We start from the raw sequence: 24,440 nt of genomic DNA on the forward strand, positions 1-24,440 counted from the left end.
TGTCGTTGTTTTCCTCTTATATTTATGCGTTTCCGTCAGTTTTAGTTTGTTACCCCGATTTTGTTTTTTGTCCATGGATTTATGAGTTTGAACAGCGGTATACTACTGTTGCCTTTTTTTAACCAATGACTAGGTTCTGAATGAAATATCTTAAGTTAAAGGATTATTTCGAAACTAAAAATGTAAAGGTTTTAAGATATGCTCAGGACCCTTTTTCTATTGCAAATTGAATTTAATTTCAAAAAAACATTGAACAACCTTTCTGAAAATCACTATGTCACAGTTATACAAACTATTTTCTAAACGCCTTCAGATATGGGGCTGATTTTTAGTATGTGAGTTAACTATGATGAGTTACAGATCAAGTTTAAGTTTTGTTCTGCTCGACTAATTTTTGCCGAAATTACAGGCTTTGGACTTTGAAAAATTGTTGAAAATCACAGTTATACGGATTTTTTTCTAAACACCTTCAGATATTGGGCTGATTTATGGTATGTGAGTTAACCATGATGAGTTACAAGTCAAGTTTAAGTTTCGTTCCATTCCGCTAATTTTTGCTGAAATTACGGGCTTTGGACTTTGATAAATTATTGAAAATCACAGTTATATGGATTATTTTTCTATTCGCCTTCTGATGTTAGACCACAATCATGTTTGTGTCCACATGTGTTTATATTGAAATTGCAGATTTTTCAACTTTTTGGGACGGAGCCATTCGTATCGCTTTCACACATCTAGTTTGTAATTGCGTAAATGTGTTGAAAATTATATGAAAACATGTGTTAGAATATCTAATTGTTTTGGTTGCAGAATATTTGTCCTCGATTACGTCATAACTCATGTATTTATGACATCACAAATGTAGGGGAATTAGTGTATTAATTGGTGAAATTCATGTCAATTTTCTGAAAAAAAATACCCGTTAACTATTTCGCCATCCTTCGACGACAAAGTGTTTTATGACTTTTGAACAGCGGTATACTACTGTTGCCTTAGTTTGCTTTTTAATAAATATTTAGATCGGCGAGGTGCTGCTCCACATACGAAATCATAAAATAAGGTCAAAATAGTTGAATTTCTAGGAAAATTAAATTAAAATCTCTACCTGTTTAAGGCTTTCTTTTCTCTTATGATAGATTTATGACTTTTGAACAGCGGTATACTACTGTTGCCTTTAATATATATTTATAATCTACACATGTATGAAGCAGAAATTCATTTTCTAAATATACTTTCAAAAACGATACATTTTGCAATTCATTCACCGTAAATTTACTCGAACAATCGAAGTTTTAAAGATTCATTGGGGTTCCTGGCTAGACTCCTCCATAGTCTGCGACAGTTGCGCCTTGTGTTGACTATCATTTTGTGTTTAAAATAAATATATTTATGTAATGCAAATGTGTGTCCGTCTGTTAAGCATCATATATAACAAGTTTTGAGATCAAATGTTTAGTTGCTTCATTATCCCAATTTATAAACCGCTCCGTTATTCAAATCAGGGCTACCAGAACCAATGGTCAGCAAATAACATGTGTTACAACCTTCAGTGGTCAGATCGTACTGTATGTATTTACACGATGTCAGCTTAAGACAAACGATACCACATTGGAACACGGAGCACGCAGTAGACGTACTGATCGTACGTAGGTTAGACATCCCGATATTAAAACTTGTGTATGTTCCTACATTCCTATCAGGACATATTGGTATATCTGAAAATGAATTATATCAAATTTTATTTCAAAATACAATATAGAAACGTACTTCAAATGAAAAGATTTTGAAACGAAATTGTCGATTAAACATGTTTGAATAAACATTTAGAATTAAATTGTTATGCTCTAAATCTATAAGAGAATGAAAAATGCTATTTTGTAAAATAGGCATTGGTAGATTGAAGCTATCAACTTGATTTTTTTCGCCAATTAAATATTTAGAATATCTCTCAGTGATTTCTTTTCTGAGATCTGGAATGCCTGGACGTTATGTACATCCAAAGATAATTTGGGGTTTAAAAAAAAAAATATTTTAACCCATCCATAAAAAAAAAAATATTTTGAAAAAAATATTTAAATGCATTATATTTGATATTGTTTAAATGAACTGTTCTCAACAACATAAATAATTCTATAAATACCAATGTACATATTTTTTTAATCACTCCTCGTTGTCTTTCCTTCATGTAAATATCACCAAGTATTCTACTTATCTAAAGAGAATTATTTGTTCACATACAATTTTAATCATATACTCCGTGCATGCAACAGTTCGTTATTTTCAATATAAATGAAACTGTAACTGTATACCAGAAGAAGAAGAAGAAGAAGAATATTAGAACGAGATGGTGATTATTTTGGAAACTTATAAACAACTTACATGTTTCGTCAGGGGCAGTGTTCTTACATTCGTTCTCTGAATCTGACAACGGAACATCAATGTTGTCGGTGTGATATGCAAAACAGGTCACTTCTCCAATCAAGTTTGGATCAACCTCATCAAAACTTCTGCCTATGCGCAATGTACCTGGTAGCATTATATCAATGTTGTCCATAAAACCGTCGTCAACTTCTTTAACAAGGTTTTCATCAATATATATTTTCATTTTGCCGTTGCTTTTATCGATGCCAAATGTAAAATAATGCCAGTTATTAAGATTCAAGGTGACAGCGAAAGTTCCAGTTTCGTTGGCAGTTTTTAATTTTCTCTCAAATATGATATTTGATGACGCAAGTACTGCCTTCATTTCCAGAAATTCCCCTGTTGTATAATAGTCATCACTTTTGAAGTGAAACAAAGCACTTCTTGGATTTGATATCTTAAACCAGCCTGAGAACGTATAGTCTTTATTTGAATAAGCAGTATTGGCTTCAATTCTAATATCAATCCAGTGATCATCATCAGTAGAAACTGCAAGATTTTGGAAATTAGGTGGCATATCTTGGCCGAATATAATATTGCATCCAGCTGATCGATCTTGATTCTGGGAATTATGTTTTATTTCTGTCGTGTATGTAACATTACTCAAAGGCCATAGCAATTCGATTGTGCAGCTTGTAATGACAAAACAACCTAAAGTGAGAATATATGGGTAAAAAATATATGATTTGAAAATACTTGATAACATGCATATTCTTGATACTGTTTTCATTCATATTGTGTTCTTGCATTTTGTTATTTCTGCTTGTTTTTGTCGTTTGGTGCACTAAATGTCACTGATTGATATTGTTTTATGTAAAAAAAAAACTCAGGTTTTTGTTGGGGTCTGTGTTGATTAGATATAAGTTTAATTTTCATTGTTGTTTTTCTTTACTGTTGATTGTCTATTTAATATTTTCCGTTTTTGTCATCGCATTGTCCATACATACACAATCTATGATTGGTATTTTTCGCCTCTCTTTCATAATAAATCTTTAATAATCTAAGATTCCATCTCCCTCAGGTAAAGTTGACCTTAGATGAAATTGCGATTAGTACCTGTCCTTTGAGGCCATATATATACTAACGTGACAGCGTATTTACGCAAACCTGGCTTTCAAATTATGGAATGTAGCTTTCCGGGTGACGGTAAATACAAACAAGCGCTTCGGATGCACGAAATTTAAATTTGCCATCGAAGACAGAGGTTTGGCTAGCCATAAAGCCAGGTTCAACTCCCCATTTCTTCTTACGGTAGCACTCCACAGTTAGGCGTGTAGTTTTGCATTTTGGCCCCTGTGGATTTTTCAAATATGATAGCTAGTGTAGAATTAAATTAATTTTTGGATAGCTAAAGATTAAAATACCCTTCATAATGGGTTTATAGGAACATCACACTACAAACTGCTCAGAGTCTGAATTGACCAGTTTTTGTGCTCGACCAGTAAAATCGAGCACACATTTTACTCGTCTAGTCTCGACATTGTCTATACTGTACTTCAGTGTACTCGACTATGTCTGGACTTAAATTAATTAGTTTGATTCAGTACTTATGATCTTTGTGTAGTCTGAAATGGCCTTGACCCAGGCTCGACCTGTCTTGACTAGTCTCGACCTGTCTAGACTAGTCTCGACCTGGCTTTTGTAGTTCAATTTTAAAAAAAAAATATCTGTGGAGTGCTGCCTTATATCACATCAGAACAAAATTTCAAATCAACTTGGATTTTCATCAAACTATGCAGCTATCTTAGATATATATTAAGCTTACTGAATCCCAGGTCATTTGGTTTTTGTTAGTTCTGTCAAACTTAAGAATTACTTTAATCTAGATCAAAAAAGCTAGGATTTGCAGTTTGAAAAAAATAGAGATAGTACACTTTAATTTTTTCATAAAATCTTTATTACTGAACCAATTTTAAAAACTAAGGTACTATTTTAATCATAACAGATAGTTAAACACAAGAAATTAATTTGAATCTGAGGCAGAGAAAAAAATCATATTAAGGTAGCACTCCACTATTACGTGTGTAGTTTCCTATTTTGGCCGCTGTGGATTTTTCAAATATGATAGCTTGAGTTGAATGAAATTAATTTTCGGATAGCTGAAGATTAAGATAGCCATCATAGTGGGTTTATAGGAACATTCAGATTATGTTATGTAGGTAATATATGCTGTTTTCTGTATGACAGTCCGTATTTGTATATCCTTACCACATATTAGTCCGGCGATTATTGTAATGTTTTTTTCCAACGATTTGTCGCATGAACTTTTCGAGAAAAAAAATTACGAAAAAAATGAGGTGAAACCAACAGATAGGTAGATGTTTTAGAAAGCTAGGAATAGAAGATGATACAACTTTTTGTGGTTCAGATTTAATGTTTTTTCTAACTGTTGAGTGCTACCTAAAATGTCCTAATAATTCGTTTCTATATGTATGTTGGAGTTTGTTGCACTTTAGATTTCCTCTTATAGTTGATGTGTTTCTCTCGGTTTTAGTTTTTAATCCGGATTTGTGTCCTCCCAATCTAATTATGCTTTTGAATACCGGTATACTACTGTTGCTTTAATTTTTCTATCGATCTTCATAAAGATGTAGAACAGCAACGCATATGCTTTTATTTTATATTGAATGGAACAGTCGAAGAAAAATTATAAAATATGCATAAAATTGAGAATGGAAATGGGGAATGTGTCAAAGCGACGACAACCCGACCATAGAGCATAACTTTTTTGTGGTAACATTAACAGTAACAAAGTGTGTGCACCAGATTATTATTTCAATAATTTATATTTCTTCAGTGGTGATCGAGGTCGAAATCTTTAAAAATCCTAAATTGATACTTTTAAATGAGCCTTTTTACACATTTCATCCACCCAATAACTCTCTTTATATTTTCTTATAGTAAATAACAGTTTTAAAATTTAAAAAACATAAAGAACTAACTAAATTTCAATATTGAACAATAGTATACTAGTATGTTAAACTTTTGAAAGGCGTAGACAAACATAAGATAAGAAAACTAAAATTGAATAACATATATGACGTGTCACACCGTAGCTTTAACAAAATAAAATATGATATGAAAAATCTCGCCTGCTTTATTCATTAGAACAGAATTTTATGTTATGAATCTTTCAAATTAATATCTTGCAGGTATCATAATGACTTACATTATTAATTATCAATGAAATTGAGGTAAAGGTCATATGAACACTATCAGACATTATTAATTATCAATGAAATTGAGGTAAAGGTCATATGAACACTATCAGATAGTTAAATACAAATCACAATGAAGATAAAGAAAACATAAGGATCTAGGTCGGTATTTCAAAGGGAACTAATTGTGCACCTAATGGGTACTCATATGAGGAAGAGTGTATACAAAACATTCTTCCAAGAAAAAATCAACAAGAAAAACCAAAATAAATCTTTCAAAGTTCATTATTTTTAGTTTCAGGTGTACTGACGATGTCATGTCATTCACTTACCCACATTTCAGTGAATGCTTGCAACTCATATATCCCAATGAATTGAGATTAATGATACTAACAAAACTAGTATAGCAGGTCTGCTTCACATTTTGAGTTTTCTAGATATGGACACTGATGAACAACTTCAAACTGGAATGTATGACATACGTAATGATTTAAAATTTCCTAATTGTCAATTTCCCATTTCTCAGCATAAAACATACGCTGCTCCATCGTATGGTGGTTTCGTTTCCATTAATACGTTACGCTTGTGCACGGTAAAGATCTATACATTTAAGCATATACATTTGTATTTAAAACAGCCCTTGACAACCGAATGGAAAGCTCTGCATACGCTGTTCTAAGAGTGTACGTCTATATTGATTTAAATAGATTATTTACATATTTAAAGGATCAAACTAACTTACGAAATTAGGCATAAAATTGAATTGCCTATTATTGCTCATATCTACGTCATTTGGTTTTGGTGGATATTTGTTTCATTGGCATTCAAATCAAATCATCATATTTTCATATTCATAATCTAGTAGTACTGATCGTTCTTCATGTATCGAAATTTTTTTTTTCAATTCTATACCAAATCTATCGCTATAAATTAATTATTTAAATCATAGATATATGTGGCGGATTTGCTACAGACATTATGACAGTGATTCAATCCATGATGGTAGTGATCAAGTTCCTTAAGGACATTTTAAAGGGATTTTTAAAAAAATACTGAACTTTTCTTTCAATGCATTCCTCTAACATTTACCTTTACGTCCAATATCGATATTTTTCAGTGTCGAAATTTGGTTCCATAGGAGTCGAAGTTAAAAATCACAAATGTCCATCCAAACATGATAATACTGGACCAATTGCAAAGGAAAATTGTCAATCTGCAATACTGTTTGATAATCGTTGCTATAGAGTTCATTATATTGGGTTTTACCTTCAATGTGCCATCACAAGTGTAATCTTTTTTTTTATAATAAGGAATTTGTAAATGGTAACTGCTGGAAATGTTCTGTGTGCATATCTTTAAAAGACTTAGATTGTTTGGTAAATTTTCTAAAAAAAACAATCCATCGGACTTATTTTTTATACCATGGATAAACACGTATTTGTTGAATTTCAATTGGTACTCAGTATAATTTATTTGCTGACCTTGTTGAATTAGGATAACTTCATTGTATTAAGATTATGTAGTAGTTAACGCAAAAAAGCTTATTTAATATTTCAGGCTGATAATTTGGGTACGTCAGACGCGCATTTCGACTACATAAGACTCAACGGCGGCGCTGAAATCAAAACAGTTGCAAAACTCTAATTTAAAACTTCCAAACAATTAACCGATCACGAAATAGATAATATCGTTGTTTATACAAGCCTTGTCTGTCATAATTTTCCATCATGATAAGCTTAACATTGTTATAAAACACTAGTAAGTAAAAATAATATTTGCAGTTGGATGGCGCAATAGCGCACGTTTACCTGGTGCATTTTTGGGTATTGTTTTAATGTCACTTGTGGTAATGTAGCACCGCACGAATTCTATTACACATGCATTTGTACATTCTAAGCTTTCAGTCTTGTTAGTCTTAACGTTCCTCATATGATAATTTATAAAAAGGTGCGATGGACGCACAATTTTTTTGTTATCAAACTTTCTATCGCTGGTTTGATACTCCTGCTGGTTTTCTGTTTATCTCAGAGGGTATCATACATTCAGAAGTAGGTGATTTGGTTCTGATTATTTACATATTATTTTAAAAATTGTCTGCTAATAAATTTAAATTCAAATTGATTTTGCCATTTATTTTAGATCCCATTTGACCAAAACCTCCTCTAGACGCACAACTTCAAAAATTATACATATTTGACTTAGAGGTTTGAGACTGGCTGGTGAAGGGAATCTATAACAAGCGCCACACTCTTTGCCTTATTGAATTATTGTCACGGAACTCGCGTGCAATCGTGAATGATGCATTTTGATGGAAAATGAAATATAGTTTTGGAATGGTGCTAGATTGTAGTCGGTCATTCAAAATTACGGATTCTAAAGAAATATACTTGAAATGTCATATAGGAAAATACGAAAGTTTATTTAAAAGATGTATATGTACATGTTATTATAAAAGCATTTGATATTTATTATGAAGACGATTTCATGGGTCCATATGCATACAATTTACTTTAAAAACATATATCAAATAGGCAAATATTAATGGGAAAAATAAAACTTTAGTGTTGTATTTCATACAATATGGGGTGAATCCAGAATAAGTTAAAGGGGGCGGTGTTATTTTATAAAATTGTAGATAAAAAAAAAAATTCCGACAAATGCAGAATACAAATCCTTAAAATCGTAAGAAATGTGATATTTCGTATTATTTCTTTTTTGAAGATCAACCCTCTAGGTGATCCGCCACTATCTATAGATATCAGATATTTCAAACAAAGCAAAAGAACTTAATTTCTGCATATTAAGAAAACCAGTTATATGAGTTTTAACAGTTGAAGGCTCGCAAAACGATTTAAAACTTGTTAAAAATATTTGTATTGTACATACCTGATAATAGGACAAACGTATATGCATCCATCCTGCACATTAGTGAAGAAAACTAATAGTATGTTGATTGATATCAACCTGGGCGTTTGGTTTTTTAAATACAACAACCAATCAACAATATCGTAATATTCGAGATTTCCATTCAAAAAGCTATATACACTAAATCAAACATATCACTTAGTATGTTTCTCAGTTGTCACAAAAATTTATAATACCTAATAAAATTAATAGATTTTGCTAACAAAGTCCTTATATTTTAATAAGGTAACTTTATTTGTTAGTGGAAAATTGTTTTTATGTTAATTAGGCTTAAATTAAAAATCGTTTGCTTTCCTCTCTCTGCGATTAACGTAAGATAACTCTGGTCAATTTTCCTAACATTCAATCATTATGGGAAGATGATATAGTTCTGTTTTCATTTATAGTCTTTTTTCAGAAAAAGTTCTAATTGTTTTGGGTAAGTCCCAATAACAATTTTACACTCTAGCATTCGGCATCAGTTAGAAGCTTCTTGAATAAAGTCCCATTTTTTTGTGTTTGTGCGTATGTCTGTTTGTGTTAGGCGTTATTACACTTCTTTCATGTATTTGTCTTCAGGGATCGAGTAAACTAGATAAGTTACATCAGCTTTCTGCTTCATTTGAGTTCTGGCATAATGGTATACACCATATCGATGTTATAAACAAATGCCTTTACGAGTAGAAGGACGAATGTTGTTGGACATTTTGTTATGCATACCACAACTTGAAACAGTGTACTCTTGACAGCACAATTAATGTTTTTCACCAGCATATTGTACCTCAAATTAAAAGTAGGAAAAAGTTGGGTTTTGTTTTTAATAATTTCCAGGATATGGCTTTAATAGAGAGCAATTCAATATACTTGGAAGATGCTTTTTCTGTGACATAGTCACTTGTTTCAGAATATTTCCTCCTATATACCTTAATGGCATATTAAGGTATAATAAAGGAAATGATCTGTGATTTAGAGTCATTCAAACCAGTCATTCAAAACCAAAATCGAATGACCGACTGCTTACCCTTCCGGAGCACCTGAGATCACCTCTAGTTTTTGGTGGGGTTCGTGTTGTTTATTCTTTAGTTTTCTATGTTGTGTCGTGTGTACTATTGTTTTTCTGTTTGTCTTTTTCATTTTTAGCCATGGCGTTGTCAGTTTGTTTTAGATTTATGAGTTTGACTGTCCCTTTGGTATCTTTCGTCCCTCTTTTAGAGCAGTTGTCTCATCGTTCTCAGATAGTTAGTGATGATGAAGGCAAATTTGACCTTGCTTATTTTTGACGTATAAACACGATATGATTATTTGATAAACTAATGAAAAATACGAGTATCTAGTACATTACAGATTTTGTAAAGATTTTAAATTTCATAAAAAAAACTACATGTATACGATAAAATTATAACCCTGTTCAAGGTAGACAATCAACATATTGACTTTATGAAATTCAACATAGACTCAGAGTTCAAAGGAATATAACTCTTGTATACAAATGACACATTAATCCAATTATTTAGCTGCGAATTTGTGCGCCACCTTCAAGGAAGATTCTAAATTATCAATATAACCACAAGTTGTTAATCTATAGATACTGACGACTAATGAATGCTAATATTTGTTTTAATTTTTTTTTAACACTTACTCAGAAAAATGCTCGAACTACTTGACTTTCAAAGCTCATAATTAACGTGTTTACACACTGATATAATATGGTTGTTAAACATTACAAACCTGTAATAGTATAAGACACTATACACCTCGTGTGCTTGCATTAACTTATCCAAAAATATATGTATTTCAAGCCTAAATATTTCGACATGTTATTTACATTTTATTAATTTTAGAATTCTAATTGTGTCACAAATTCCGATTAAGATTTGACTAAATATCCTGATATCGTCAGGTAAATATGCTATACTAATCACTATATTTTGCATGCGTTTGACAAAGACCGGAAACAAATTATTCATGAATATTCATAATTAAGGTTTAAGAAAATCGAGGGGAAATTAGATACAATTAACTTGTACATTGTATTACGCCGTTTGTTTTATCTGTAAGATATTTATCAATCGGTGCATAAAATAATACACGCTATAAAGGTAACAACTTGTATTGTTCTGTGTTTTACTTTCATTTTTTTCTTTCCTGTATTTATTTATGTCCTATTGATGTTAAATGCATTAAAACCTTGAATTAGTTAGAACCAGTCCTTAGTTTCCATCCATCTTTTATCTTGTTTTTTAAACAAACAAAATTTGTATAGAGCATTCTTCTTTGTCGCTTGATGTATTCCACTGATTCTAATTTCAGCATTTGATCAGGTTTTACGAAGCTATTAGCCTCGAGCTTTACGGAAGAGAAAAAAGTTGCAATCTGGTGCAGTACGATTGGTAACATTAAAGTTATTGGTATTTTCAGATTTTCAAAATGTGTGCCCTTGAATTATATATTTTAAATGGTAAAATCAAACGCTCAAACACATCTTAGGATGAGGAAAACAACTGTCATATTCCTGACATGTTACAGGCATTTCCTTTCGTAGACAATGGTGAATTGACACTGAGTTTATAGCTAGTTACACCTCATAAGTGTATAATAGTTGTGAACTTTCTCATATTAAATGAATAGTAAAACAGTTGTTAGTATACATGTAATCTTTTGAAGTCTGGGTTTTTGTGTAGAAATCGGCCATTCCGAACCTATGTTGAACGAGTCGTTTTTACCTTTTTTTTAAAGAATGTTCTGTTGGCGTTTTACTATGAGGTATACTTTTCTCATTATTCAATGTGTTGACGTATTTCAAAGTGACATCTTGTGTATAATTTTAAGGAATGTGATAGGTTCTAGTAGGACCGAAATAAACGCAAAAAAAGAATATTCTCGTCCTTGACTGATGAAAACTTTTATTCCATTATGTAAAATCTTACACTCAACGGATTTGTTTGACTTTTTATTGGTGATGAGGGGACAATTATCAGGGCTATTATGCATAATAAGATAGTACACTTTTAAAGAGATGTAAACAGTGTATTGATCAATGTTAAAACTCCTAGCTATACATTAAAGGCAACAGTGAATTACTGATGTTTTAATCTCATAAATCAGTTAAGGGAATCACGTAAATTTAAGTGTGTGCCAACAAGGTCATGCATACAATTGAGAATGGAAATGGGGGATGCGTAAAAAGCCTGACAAAACAGCAGAAAACATTCCAAAGCCACCAATGGGTCTTCTTCAACACAGCCAGCAAATACCGCGTAAATGTATCTACTAAAATGCAAATCCACATCAGTCAGATAGTATCTGATGTACGACACAATTGATAAATAATTAGCAAATCAGACGACATTTCTGTATCTTTTTGGAAAGGATTAAGTTGGGCATGGATCAAACATGGACATATTAAGATGGTTTTTTTTCTTTTCTGCGGGTTTTTGTTTAGAAAAACATACAAAAGAGCGAAAATATAAGGCCAGTATTGATAAGTGCAAAGACCAAGTGTTTGTACCTCTATAATTGTTTATCTTTACAAGTATGGTTTAAACGTATGGTTTAACTGAACTTGTGAGTAATTTTTGAATAACAATTCATGTATGTTTTAGAAAAAAATCCGTACCTTTGATGTTCAACAATGGAGCGGCATTTCCAAAATTAATTATTATTTTTTAATAACGTGCAACATTCAAGAAAGCAAGTTCCTCTAACAAAGCGCACATGAAAAAAAACCCGAAAGGATTGTAGTATAAATATAATTGTAAAAGTACATCTGTTTGCATGTGTCGTGTTGCACATTTGATTTGATGAAGACGTCTGTCGTCAATTTTATGGTGGGAAGGTTGTAAAGTATGTTTTGGATTTTACAGTGAGTCCCAAGTAGTTATTTTTCTAAATTCGGCATTTCTTTGTCAGCTCAGTTGTATTTGACACTGTTACATATCGAGTTGACGGCGGTAACTTTTCAAATACGGTACTGTGACTCCTTAACTTAAGGTTTGTCCAGTAATTTTAAACATGTCTGATGAAAATACTGGTCAAAAAATATTGTTATATGCAAAGACGACATTTACTGACGTTTGAAATTAAGCCATATATCCCACAACGAAATATAATGACCTATTCCTTTACAAATATTAATTTGTTTATAATGATCAAAAGGTTAAGAATATGCTCTTTTATTTCTATTAATATATTAAATTTAAATTTGTTTCTACTGGTTTGACCTTTGAACTCACGATAACAAAGAAATGTGTATATCTTCTCTTTTCTGGTTTTATTAGTTTAAGAATTCCATAACAAATTGTTCTTTAAATAGTACATGTAGTTTCAATACGCAACAACGTGAAAAAACAAGAAAAAAAAGTTCAATTGAAATACCATAGCAATGGTAGTGCTTTCGATTACGAGTATTTATATATTTGATGCAAAGATTGACACAACAGGTTGATTGTCAATAAATACAAACTAGCAAGCAATGCGTATTCACTTATTATAAGTATAACATGCATGCAGTATATGATATCTTTTCGCCCAAATAGTTAAGTAAATTCGAGTTGTGTTAATTTATTTGAAATTAATGATAGTAAACGTATGAATAAGCGATTTAGTAATCCTCTTCATAAGCATAATAAATAAAGTTCAAAAATTTCCCTTGCTGAAATATTCTAATTCATAAACCTGTCCGTTATTTGAATCGAAGGTGCCGGAACCTAGGGTCAGCAGAAAACATGTCTTACATCCCTCAGTGGTCAAATCGTATTGTATGTATTTACATGAAACCTCATTTAGACAAGCTATGCAACATTGGAACACGGAACACTCCATAGACGAGCTAATTGTGCTTAGTAAAGAACTATCAATACTTGAATTGGCGTATATTCCTACATTTCTCTTCGGGCATATTGGTATATCTGAAAAAAAGAATTAATTTGATGTATTCACGATTTTTATAAATATACTAATGATGTTATGTACCAATGTTGTAAGATATAGGCAATTGAGAAGATTTTCAGATCATGGCTGAATAAATTCCGCTCACCTTACCATCCTACAAAATGTATCTTTGAGTTACCCTCATCCTGAGTTCGGAATGGTATGCATAATGTCTTTATTTGTGAATTAGAATAAGTAGAAGAGCGAAATTCAAAATTATTATAAATCTACAAAATCATTCACATTTAATTAATTTATAACTGATTTGTGTCTGCTATATTTGCCTAAGCCTTTCCGTAGCACCCAAGATTATACCCGTTTAAGAAGGGTTCGTGTTGCTCATGGTAAGTCTCAAGTTATCTATGTTGTCTTTTATCAGTTTTGATGTTGTTCATTTTTGCCATGACATTGTTTGTTTTCTGCTTATGAATTTGAATATTCCGTTCGTGTCCTTCGCCTCCCTTGTAACAAAGTCTCCCGACATAGTCTCACCATTGGCCAAACCATGGCTCTTATCATACCTCTAACTTTAATTGAGGACGAAGTTTTTTCAATGGCGGGTGGTATATTCTATCTCAATGAAAGAGGTAGAGATTAGGTCACCATTATCTGAGGATCACCATAGTTATGGAGTTACATATATATGTTTTTGATTTGCTTAATTAGACACGTTTAGCCAAAAGCGTAATCATAAAAAAGCAGCTATCGTGCATAGGAGGATTTACAGTTATATGCGCAAACATTCGAAACGTATTTAATTTCGATTGATTAAAGCAACAAAATTTTAACAGAAAAACCTCAAGTTGAGTATCATTTTGGTATTTGATACTCGGTACTACTCTAGTACTTACTGATACCCACATAGTATAGACTGCATACATTGCACTTTGTATATATCAATATGGTCACTATCTGAACGCAAAACCCCTTAATTTGTTTTATGGTCGACTATACTAATGAAAAAATTAATGTAAAATGATGAATAAATTTAAAGTTTTCCCGATTGATTGGACTTCATGTGCATCTTTCGATCGTGTAACGACAAATAAAAGATCATATCAAGAACGATTACATATCAATATTATTAATTCTTACATTTTTAACAAGGTACGATAAGGTCCGTTTTTTGGCCCCCCTAATTTCTCATTTTCTAAAGTTTGCATTGGAATGCAACTTATCACGTTTAAATATTCCCTCTGGTTTGAAGTTTGTTTGGATGAACTTCAAAACAATTAATTTCAGAAAATGGGTGAGATTATGGGGTGAACAGGCATCAAAAACGCCAAAAGAAGGAAAAATGACGATTTTTGGCCATTGTTTCTGAAAATTTAATTGCGTGCGCCTACGTGACCCGGGAAAAATTATGGCGATTTAGACAGCAAAAACAGTTCTCGTTACATTGGATTAAAAAAAATCATGGGTCACGTTGGCGTAGGCACTAAAAAAATTACAATTTGAGGTAATAACAGAAAGTTAACCCCCCTCAACTTACCCAGTTGCGAAAAATAGTGGTTTTGAAGTTCATCCAAACAAACTTCAAACATCAGGAAATGTTTTAACATAATAAGAAGCTTTCCAGAATAGAATTTGAAATGAGAAAATAGGGGGGGCCAAAAACAGGCCTTGTCGTACCTGGTCCTTTGATTCGTTCATAAATAGTCAAATGTTAAACTATATTCCCGAATTTAGATAGAAAAACGGTGGATAGCAAAAGTGATAGTACACAGTTATTCCTAGAAAATCTAAAAAACCGGAATACTTTGTGTTGTCATCTAATTAATTTCATGATGTTGTTAAAGTTATTGAAAAGTGTATATTCATAATAGATTATTTTGAAAACAAATACTCATAAACATAAGATATGAGATATAAAAAAAACATTATCTATAATTAAAATAAAAACTAGTATGTTGTCATTGTCAAAGTGACAATATAATATCTGTAAAATTCCAATAAAATAAAATTTTCGAAAATAGAAAATATAATGCACCGACGATTTTGGTACAAATACTGTCAGAAATTAATAATATAACAATTATAGTCTTTGTATGGATCAAAAAGTTATCAAAGGTACCAGGATTATAATTTAATACGCCAGACGCGCGTTTCGTCTTCATAAGACTCATCAGTGACGCTCAAATCAAAATAGTTATACAGCCAAACAAGTACAAAGATGAAGAGCATTGAGGACCCAAAGTTCAAAAAGTAGTGCCAAATACGGCTAATGTAATCTATTCCTGGGATAAGAAAATCCTTAGTTTTTCGAAAAATTCAAAGTTTTGTAAACAGGAAATTTATAAAAATGACCATATAATTTATATTAATGTCAACACCGAAATGCTGACTACTGGGATGGTGATACCCTCGAGGACTAAACAGGATATATAGACCTTCGTCCTCAGTCATTATACTTCTTTCAGGTCAATATATACTATAAATGTATAATGTCGTTTAAACATATCATGCTTTTGGAAAATAAATTCGATGATTCTGGATTTTATCGAGCAAGCCGACATGGAAACAAACCATATAAGAACATGTTACTCTACATGAAAACATACTGTAAACCACATAGTTTTTGAGGGTGATTGATTTTAGAGACGTTCGTGAGTAGGAAAATAACGATAATATAAATTGTCGCGATGATATAACAATTTGGCCTTATCCGATATGAAAGACCTTGAAAACAAGAAAATTGCGACAATACATCATGGAGAAGCCTTTTTAAAAGAGCCAAACGCAGAATACAGTATCCTCATTGAATCCGTATTCATGTGAACTTCAATTTAACACCTTAGCCCTTAGCTAGAGATGGGTACCGCATGCATTGTGTGGTTCAATTATTTAAAGGAAAAGAATGTCAACATTGAAAGTGAAAAAAGGTAAATCATTTGATTGACTGATTTAATCCTAAAAAAAGCATTCATATACAGGTTAATAAAAAGATTAACATATATTTTTAATCTATAATATGAAATTAAACAGACCTAGAAAAACCCAAATTCTCTATTTATGTTTATATTGCTTATATGGAAATCGGAGATCCACTCGACAGTTAATTAGATGGCTTCTAGACTAAAATACGCACGAAACGAAGCTACATATTATCACGCTTATGCCCGGTATATTGTTTATTTAAAAAAAAATATATAATTTGGATAAATATTTTACATTGTTATAAATCAAATATAAAAATTTGAGCTAGTGCCACTTTTAATACCAATTAGCATATTTTTTTTTTAGAAAAGTAACATTTATATGAAAGAACATTTATGTTTAGAGACAAGGCTTTGTACTTACATGATTCTGCAAAAGATACCATTTTACAGTCGTCTGATTCTGATTTGGCGGGATTAGATTTGTCGCTGTGATATGCAAAACAGGTCAAATCTCCGTTAAAGTTTGAATCAAATTTATCAAAACTTCCGCCTATGCGCAGTGTGCCTGGAAAAACTATATTAATGTTGTCCAGGAAATCTTCATCCAAGATAAGAATAGAGACTTCATTCAGATTGATTTTCATTTTTCCACTCTTTCCATTGACACTAAATGTGAAATAATACCAGGTATTCGCACTCAAAGGGGGGTCGTTGACGGCAACACCTGTCTCGTTGGTACTCTGTAAATGTCTCGTCAATGTTATATTATATGATGACATCAGTACTGCCTTCACTCCTAAAAAGGCACCGGTTTGATCATCACTTCTGTAGTGAAACAAAGTGCCGGCTAGATTAAATGACTGAAACCAGCCTGAGAAAGTATATTCATCTTTTCCAGACTGACTTATGTCGTTGTCAATTCTCACATCAATGACATGATTGTCGTCCGTTGAAACAGCAAGGTTTGGGAAAGTCGGTGGCATTTCTTGAGCAATTTTAATATTGCATCCGGTAGATTGATTATTTTTGAGGATTTCTGTCGCGTATGTTTTATCATTCAATGGCCACAACAGTTCAGGAGTGCACCTTGCAATGTTAAATAAACCTAAAACAAGAATATATGGAATACTCATAAACTGGTTGAAACTGTAACTATACGACGGGTGCAGCATGTGGAGCAGAATCTGCTTATCATTACAGAGCACCTTAGATGTTGGGGTTCGTTTTGCTTAGTTTTTAGATATATGTTGTTTTTTGAGTGCTTTGTCTATTTGTCTTGTTTCTTTTTTAACCATGGCGTTGTCAATTTATTTTTAATTTGTGAGTTTCGATGTCCCTCTGGTATCTTTCGCCCCTCTTTTTGTGCGAATTTGAAAGACGTTAGCGTTGATGAAATCATTAAAATGTGTATTACAAATAAAGTGTGTAATTTTTTGTAAATATTCCACCGTCCTTGTATATAGTTGAATTTAAATAAAATAAATCGGTTCCCCAACCGTAGCTTACATATTTTTTTCATACTTTTATATCAGTCTAGATGAAAGGATGAATAATCCGTTTATACTATTCAGAAACTTACTAACCAGCAGAGAGGACTCGTTATTGTTTTGACAATATAAAACTACAAAACAATTATGAAACAATTATCGATTAAGATATAACAAAATTATGTCTTAAACAAATACCACAATAGTTCACAGATACTTAACAGAAAGCGCAAGATTGAAAAACACGTAACATTTTCTAATAAATAAAGGCTGAAGAGAACTTAGAACTGCAATTAAAACTATTAGGATTTGCTCTTCAACTTCGGCCTTTTGAACCTTTTTGGATTCAAACGTCACTGATGGGTTGTTTGGAGACGAAACACACGTCTGGCGCAATTACAAAATTTAAATCCTTGTATCGATGATGAGTTTAATTAGATGCAGCATAAAGGGGAGTAGATCCTTTTACGGCCAAACCTGGGGACGTCAAAGAAATTATAACACAATGTTTCTTGTTCATCATTAAAATTAAGTTGGTTTACTTATTTTCCAAAAAAATCATTAGAAATTTCTCCAATGTCGACAGTTAAATACCAAGGATGTTTAGAATGTAAACATTTGGAGGCGCAAATGTGTACGATAAGGTTCAAATATGTTGTCATTGATGTCTGAAAAAAGTAAAATATCAAAAATGATAATCTCCCAGGAAAATTCAAAACTGAAAGTTCTTAATCAAATGGCAAAATTAAAAGCTCAAACACATCAAACGAATGTATAGCAACTGTCATATTCCGGACTTGGCACAGGCATTCTTTGATGTTGAAAACGGTGAATAAAACCTGGTTTAATAGCTTGCTAAATCTCTCAGTTGTATAAAATTCCTTTATATTGAGAATAAAAACATAATAAGTAAACAATTCAAAATTAGTGATACAACAGTCACATTTTGTTATAAGCTTATTCATTATAAAAAGATCAAAAGACTAATATCTTCTTAAATATATATAGATTTTTTTTTGTAAAAAAAAACCTTGATTCAAATTGTGATTTTGGTTTGAGCCTCAAGTCTCCATGGGTAAAAAAAGCATTAAAGTCTGATTTATTACCATAGCTGTTTTTGGCAAAACTTTTAGGAACTTTTGGTCCTCAATGCTCTTCAACTTCGTACTTTATTTGGTCTTTTAAACATTTTTGTATTCGAGCGTCACTGATGAGTCCCGTGTAGACGAACCGCGCGTCTGCCGTTAATATAAAATTTTAATCCTGGTATCTATGATGAGTTTATTATAATATAACAAAGTCTTAAAAAAAAGTAATTCATTATTAAAATCTTTGGGACTTTTGGAAATAAAGAGCTACAAATTGTTTATCTCTAGACGGTTTTGTTTTCAAGTTTAAATAAATACATATTAAAACATTTAGCATTTGCAATTATTTTAAAGTTAATAATACATAATACATAAAAGAAATTACGAAGTCTCTTTACTATAGCTTTAATAGATATCTTTAATATAAAGTTCTGAAAAAAAGAGAGTCAAACCTTTATTTCCCTAAACATACCTGATATTAGTACTAGAGTACATGCATCCATTCTGTACATGAGAACTTTGATATGATATTGGTTTATATGAACCTGTTGTTTTAACTATCTAAAAAGTATACCAATCGATAATATAATCTTTAATACTGACAATTTTCAATTAAATAAGTTTTATTCATTTAACTATCGACTAATTTTGTCATATTCATGAAACTAGGAAGAACGTTACATTGGCGTACAAAAGACACGCATCAACCATCAATATTCATGAAGCATTGGCGGAAATTGCGTACAATTGACTGGTTTTGTTATTTCATCTTCATAGGTAGAACGCTTTTGATGAACAATCATTGAGTATTCTTAAGATACTCTATAAAGGAGATTTATTCGATTTTTTAGGTGGGTTTTTTTTCCCTTTTATCTCGACTTCCTTATTTATATCCTGTAATTGTTTTCTTCTTCAATATTCTTCAATAGTTATTTTTTTTTTTTTTTTTTTTTGCTTACTCCTGCGATAAATGAAAATGTTTACAGTATACATTTATTCATATAAGGAGATGCTGGATTGATACGTCAATGAGATGAAATAACCAAACGACATCTGCAGACAACAATTAACGATGATTAAGCAGTTTTGAATGGTCTCGTGGTCAGCGTCATTGTATCTATATCTTATCATTTGAGTTACGTCAGATAGAAATTGGCTCATGCAAGTGCACATATACCTGTACATACACTAGACTATGATTGATATCAGAACATTCAAATACGAAATAAAAGGTGAATTTATGTCTGTTGTATACGGCTTTAACTTCAATTACATGTTCAAACAGTCTATTCATACAGATTGTTTCGACCCGACATAATATAGCTGATGTATTGATATACATTTTTATCATACCTCCTAATATTTCAAGGAATATGATTGGTTAAAAGCGTCCGCGTGAAGACCGTGTATATTTCATATTAGGTTAGTAGGGAGGCGGGGCTTATTTCATACACGGTTAGTAGTAGTGTTACGTCCCTTTATAAAAACAATCGGTACTGAAAAAATCTTAAAGGCATTAACAGGCAAAGAAATTCGTGATTAAGATTGAAATAAATTCATAAAACACATTTAAACCTAACAAGTTGTTATTGTTGGCTTCTATTTTTGTATGATCAATGGAATTAGTTTCTTAATACTAACATTTTGATATGTCACTAGCCTAAATTTAACACGTTAATATAGTCGGTAAGATAAATTCTTTACACAGTGTGCTAGTAACGTAATACAGTATACTAGTATATGGGTGTCACTAGCACACTATGTAAATTATAACATCCGACGCATCTCATTTGTTACAAGTGGACCAAGTTAGATTGCATGAAATCACCGTCGGTAAATAAAGGCAACAGCAGAATACCGCTGTTCGAAAGTCATATATCGATTGAGAGAAAACAAATCCGGCTTACAAACTAAAACTGAGGGAAATTCATCAACTATAAAAGGAAAACAACGAACCACAGATATACTAAAGTGCAAAACGACAATGTAACACACACAGAAACGAACTATAAGATAACAAATGCCATTTTCCTGACTTGGTACATGACATTTTAAGAAAAACATGGTGGTTTTAACCTGGTTTTGTAGCTAGCCATACCTCCCGCTTTTTACGGCAATGTTAAATATAACACAAAAATGACAACATCATATGAAAAAACATTCAGGATAATGAAATACACAAACTAACAATACAATAGAACATTACTAAAAAGTTTGAATATCCATTTGAACATCACTGAAGAGAAATCTATTGTCGAAATGCGCATCTGGTACAGGACAATTGGTACCGTTAATGTTGTTATTACTACCACTGGGTCGATGCCTCTGCTGGTGGACTGTTAGTCCCCGAGGGTATCACCAGCCCAGTGGCCAGTACTGGCATGAAAGTACGATTTTTTTTGTGTCATTAAAATTTGCTGTTACGAAATGTTAGAAGTTATTATAAATTAAGGAATGTATCTCCTCATGCAAAGCTCTGATTCCTTTCACGGATTTGGCAATAATTTTTGGACCTTTTGGATTATAGCTCTTCGCCTTTTAAATAAGTTTTGGATTTCAAATATTTTGGCCACGAGACATGTGTTGTCGAAATGCGCATCTGGTGCAGGACAATTGGTACCGTTAATGTTATTGGTATCTTCCTTTACAAGAGTTATCTTCTTTTTCGCTTGATGTATCCTTTTCGTATCTTATTCAAGAATTTAACTATACATATATAAACCCTTTATAAATTAAAACTAAAGCTAAAGTATGCGTGTCTGTATCATGCATTTCTTTCATAGTCCCATTATTAGAATAAATCGAAGTCACATAAAAAAAAGTCTACAAATACAAACCCGTCTTGAAAAAGTATTTGGTATCAAATCAATTTTTAAATTACGACATTGCACGTGATGTCCATGAACAAGGGTATGTATGGGTGCTTCTTCGTCGCTGTATTCTTCGATTTTCAAGCCTTTTTCAAAATTCTTAAACTTGTATTTTTATGCACCAAAATGTTCTCCTTTTTTTGCCTTATTTTGGCAGCTTGACATATCGTAAAGGTATATTACTGCTGATGGACTACTTTACCTGAATTCTATTTAAGAATTAACATCTGATAGACATGTTGCTGGTTCAATATAACACAATATTGCTGAATGGGTTTCAAATTTGAGTACAGTGGGCTGCCAATTTGACAGGCCAGTGTGAAGTTGGCAGCTCTGTCTGAATATGTCAATTCCTGTTTCAGATATACGTGTTTATTCCATTATGGGTTCGACAGAAACCACACACAGGAACAAGGGTAGGTCATTCTGTATTCATTAATCAAATTTTTCACTATGCTGTATTCTTTGGCCTATTTTCTCTATTCTTTATGTTGTAACAACCTATTATTTCTTATTCTTTATATATTTAGCCTATTTTTCTCTTTTCTTATTTTTGCTGTTTCTTTTATACTGTATTGTTGGTTTTGAAACAACAATATGGGGTATTCTGATAAATAAAAATTAGAAGACACTCTAACATTCTACACTTTCTTGCAATTCGAAAGTTGAATAATAATTTAATTTTTTTTTTATCTTAGCCACTGAATCAAGACATCTGCAAAAGGGTGTTTTTCAAAAGAATCGATTTTCCAAAGACAACAAATAACAAGAATGTGTTTATAGTACACGGATGCCCCATCCGCACTATCATTTTCTGTTCAGTGGACCTTGATATTTGGGTCAAAACTCTAATTTGGCATTAAAATAAGAAAGATCATATCATAGGGAATAGGTGTACCAAGTTTCAAGTTGATTGGACTTCAACTTCATCAAAAACTACCTCGACCAAAAACTTTGATGAACGAAAATGACGAACGGACAAACGAACAAACGAATGGACGAACAGACCAGAAAACATAATACCCATAAATGTGGCGAAAAAAAACAAGTTGAGAAATTAACTGTAATTTTCAGAGTACATGCTGACAGCAAACATTCTATAGACAATGCAGACAATTTTTTTTATTCCATCCATTGAGTAGTTTCAGAGAAGTTTTTTTTAGAAGAAAAGTGTAAAGAAGGACAGACACAAAGTGATACCAGATGAGATATTAAGAAAGAGAGAGAGATAGGAGTAAAAGTTTGAAAGTCAGTAATATGACAAAAAAGCAAAAAAAGAAAACATTTATAATAAATCACAGAACTCCACCAAAACAGTATGTATATTAAATAAAAGGTTTGATCTGTTACATTTCTTTAATTAGGGGAAGTGCATATATCATGATATATATTGATGGTCTAGACATTGTGCACGTGTTTGCTTAAAACGAAAGAAGGGCAAAATTCACCAAAAGATATTCATTATTTAAGTTGTTTTTATATGTTATTTAAAAAATATCCTTTTTTAATCACATGAAAGCAGTTGCAATAGTGCTTGGTGAATCATAAATGTTCAGTGAAAATTATTAAATGTAAATTCAGGAGATCTACACCTAAATTAAACAAGAACAAACCCTGCTTTGAACTTGACCAATATGTCAAGTTGCATTTTTGTATTTTTCAAGGTTAAGATCCACAGGAAGACATGTGATCATACCAAGACACATTCTTTTAATTTCAAGTCAACTAGTCTTCACTTTACAACTCGAAACATTGCATGATTAGCAGATACATGTAAGCAGTTAATTCCAATTTTAAGGGGTTTTTGTGTGTTCCAGGTGCGACTTAAACCAAAACTTCATTCATGTGATGATTGTGATGATGAATGGCTGTTTAATGCCTACCAGCAAATGATAGGCATATTCAGAACAACAACATGTAAATGTGATATGAATATTTACCCTAGTTTTTACAAGACAGACCAGCTGAGCAGGATTTTTACCATACTAGTTCACAAGGTAACAGATTGCAGGAAAACATGTTACCCTACCAGGACATATTATTCTGACTCAGAGTTGACCAGTCGTTGCACTTACATCTTTTACATGTTTAATGCTGTGTGCTTAGCAGGTAACCAGCAAATACCAATTTCAAAGTCTTTAACTTGACTTGACTTGGGTTAAAAGACACATTTTTCTCCCAACCTCAAGGACAGCATATACCCCAACACCACTGACATGGTTACATGTGACAAGAAAAGCAACAGTATCAGGTTCAAAACAATAATAACTTGCATTCATAAATTCAGTGTTGTTTCTTTAAAAAAATTACAATCACATTAATTAGATTTAATGTGTGTTGGCAGAGGTCAAGGATTTGAAATATTAAATGCACACATTAATTGGCAGTATGTAAATATGCAGTTTGTCTGTGTTTGACCTTTGTCCAGCATTTTCCTTCACAAACAATATCATAATAATAAATATAACTAATTTTTTCATTTTTATTCCTAGGTAATTAAATATGACTGCATATTTAAATATGAGAATAACATATATACTAACAAAAATAATAATATAAAATATTTGAATTTAAATTTGTTGTGCAATAAATGAAAATTAAAATTCTGTCTGTACAACATAAAAACTCAATACAATTTGACAAAGCATAACAATTTATACAAAATTTAACATTATTATAATTATAAAATTTTGATTTCTGTTAA

General features: G+C 31.8%; 2 protein-coding genes across 2 annotated transcripts; both read right to left on the reverse strand.

Moving 5' to 3' along the window:
• Nucleotides 1-1,203: 1,203 nt before the first annotated feature.
• Nucleotides 1,204-8,561, reverse strand: LOC139501483 (uncharacterized). The gene is made up of 3 exons (XM_071290571.1): nt 8,466-8,561; nt 2,380-3,072; nt 1,204-1,715 (listed from the first exon to the last, which is right to left on the reverse strand). Exons 1-3 carry the CDS (start codon nt 8,503-8,505, stop codon nt 1,465-1,467), a joined length of 984 nt encoding a protein of 327 aa, XP_071146672.1. The 5' UTR covers nt 8,506-8,561; the 3' UTR covers nt 1,204-1,464.
• Nucleotides 8,562-12,876: 4,315 nt separating this feature from the next.
• Nucleotides 12,877-17,371, reverse strand: LOC139501720 (uncharacterized). Its single transcript, XM_071290863.1, has 2 exons — nt 16,713-17,371; nt 12,877-13,390 (listed from the first exon to the last, which is right to left on the reverse strand). The coding sequence occupies exons 1-2, from the start codon at nt 17,272-17,274 to the stop codon at nt 13,119-13,121; spliced, it is 834 nt and encodes a 277-aa protein (XP_071146964.1). The 5' UTR covers nt 17,275-17,371; the 3' UTR covers nt 12,877-13,118.
• Between the last annotated feature and the right edge of the window lie 7,069 nt (nt 17,372-24,440).

The sequence above is a fragment of the Mytilus edulis genome, chromosome 13, assembly GCF_963676685.1.
Source record: "Mytilus edulis chromosome 13, xbMytEdul2.2, whole genome shotgun sequence".
NCBI classification, from domain to species: Eukaryota; Metazoa; Mollusca; class Bivalvia; order Mytilida; family Mytilidae; genus Mytilus; species Mytilus edulis.

What these genes read in the sequence shown, in the direction of transcription:
- LOC139501720 (XM_071290863.1), bottom strand. Translation starts at nt 17,274, where the DNA reads ATGCCACCGACTTTCCCAAACCTTGCTGTTTCAACGGACGACAATCAT. An exon ending in GGTATCTTTTGCAGAATCAT is followed by an intron (nt 13,391 to 16,712) that starts GTAAGTACAAAG and finishes TCTTTTTTTCAG; the next exon opens with ATATACCAATATGCCCGAAG.
- LOC139501483 (XM_071290571.1), bottom strand. Translation starts at nt 8,505, where the DNA reads ATGTGCAGGATGGATGCATATACGTTTGTCCTATTATCAG. An exon ending in TACGTTTGTCCTATTATCAG is followed by an intron (nt 3,073 to 8,465) that starts GTATGTACAATA and finishes TTCTCACTTTAG; the next exon opens with GTTGTTTTGTCATTACAAGC. An exon ending in CACTGCCCCTGACGAAACAT is followed by an intron (nt 1,716 to 2,379) that starts GTAAGTTGTTTA and finishes ATTCATTTTCAG; the next exon opens with ATATACCAATATGTCCTGAT.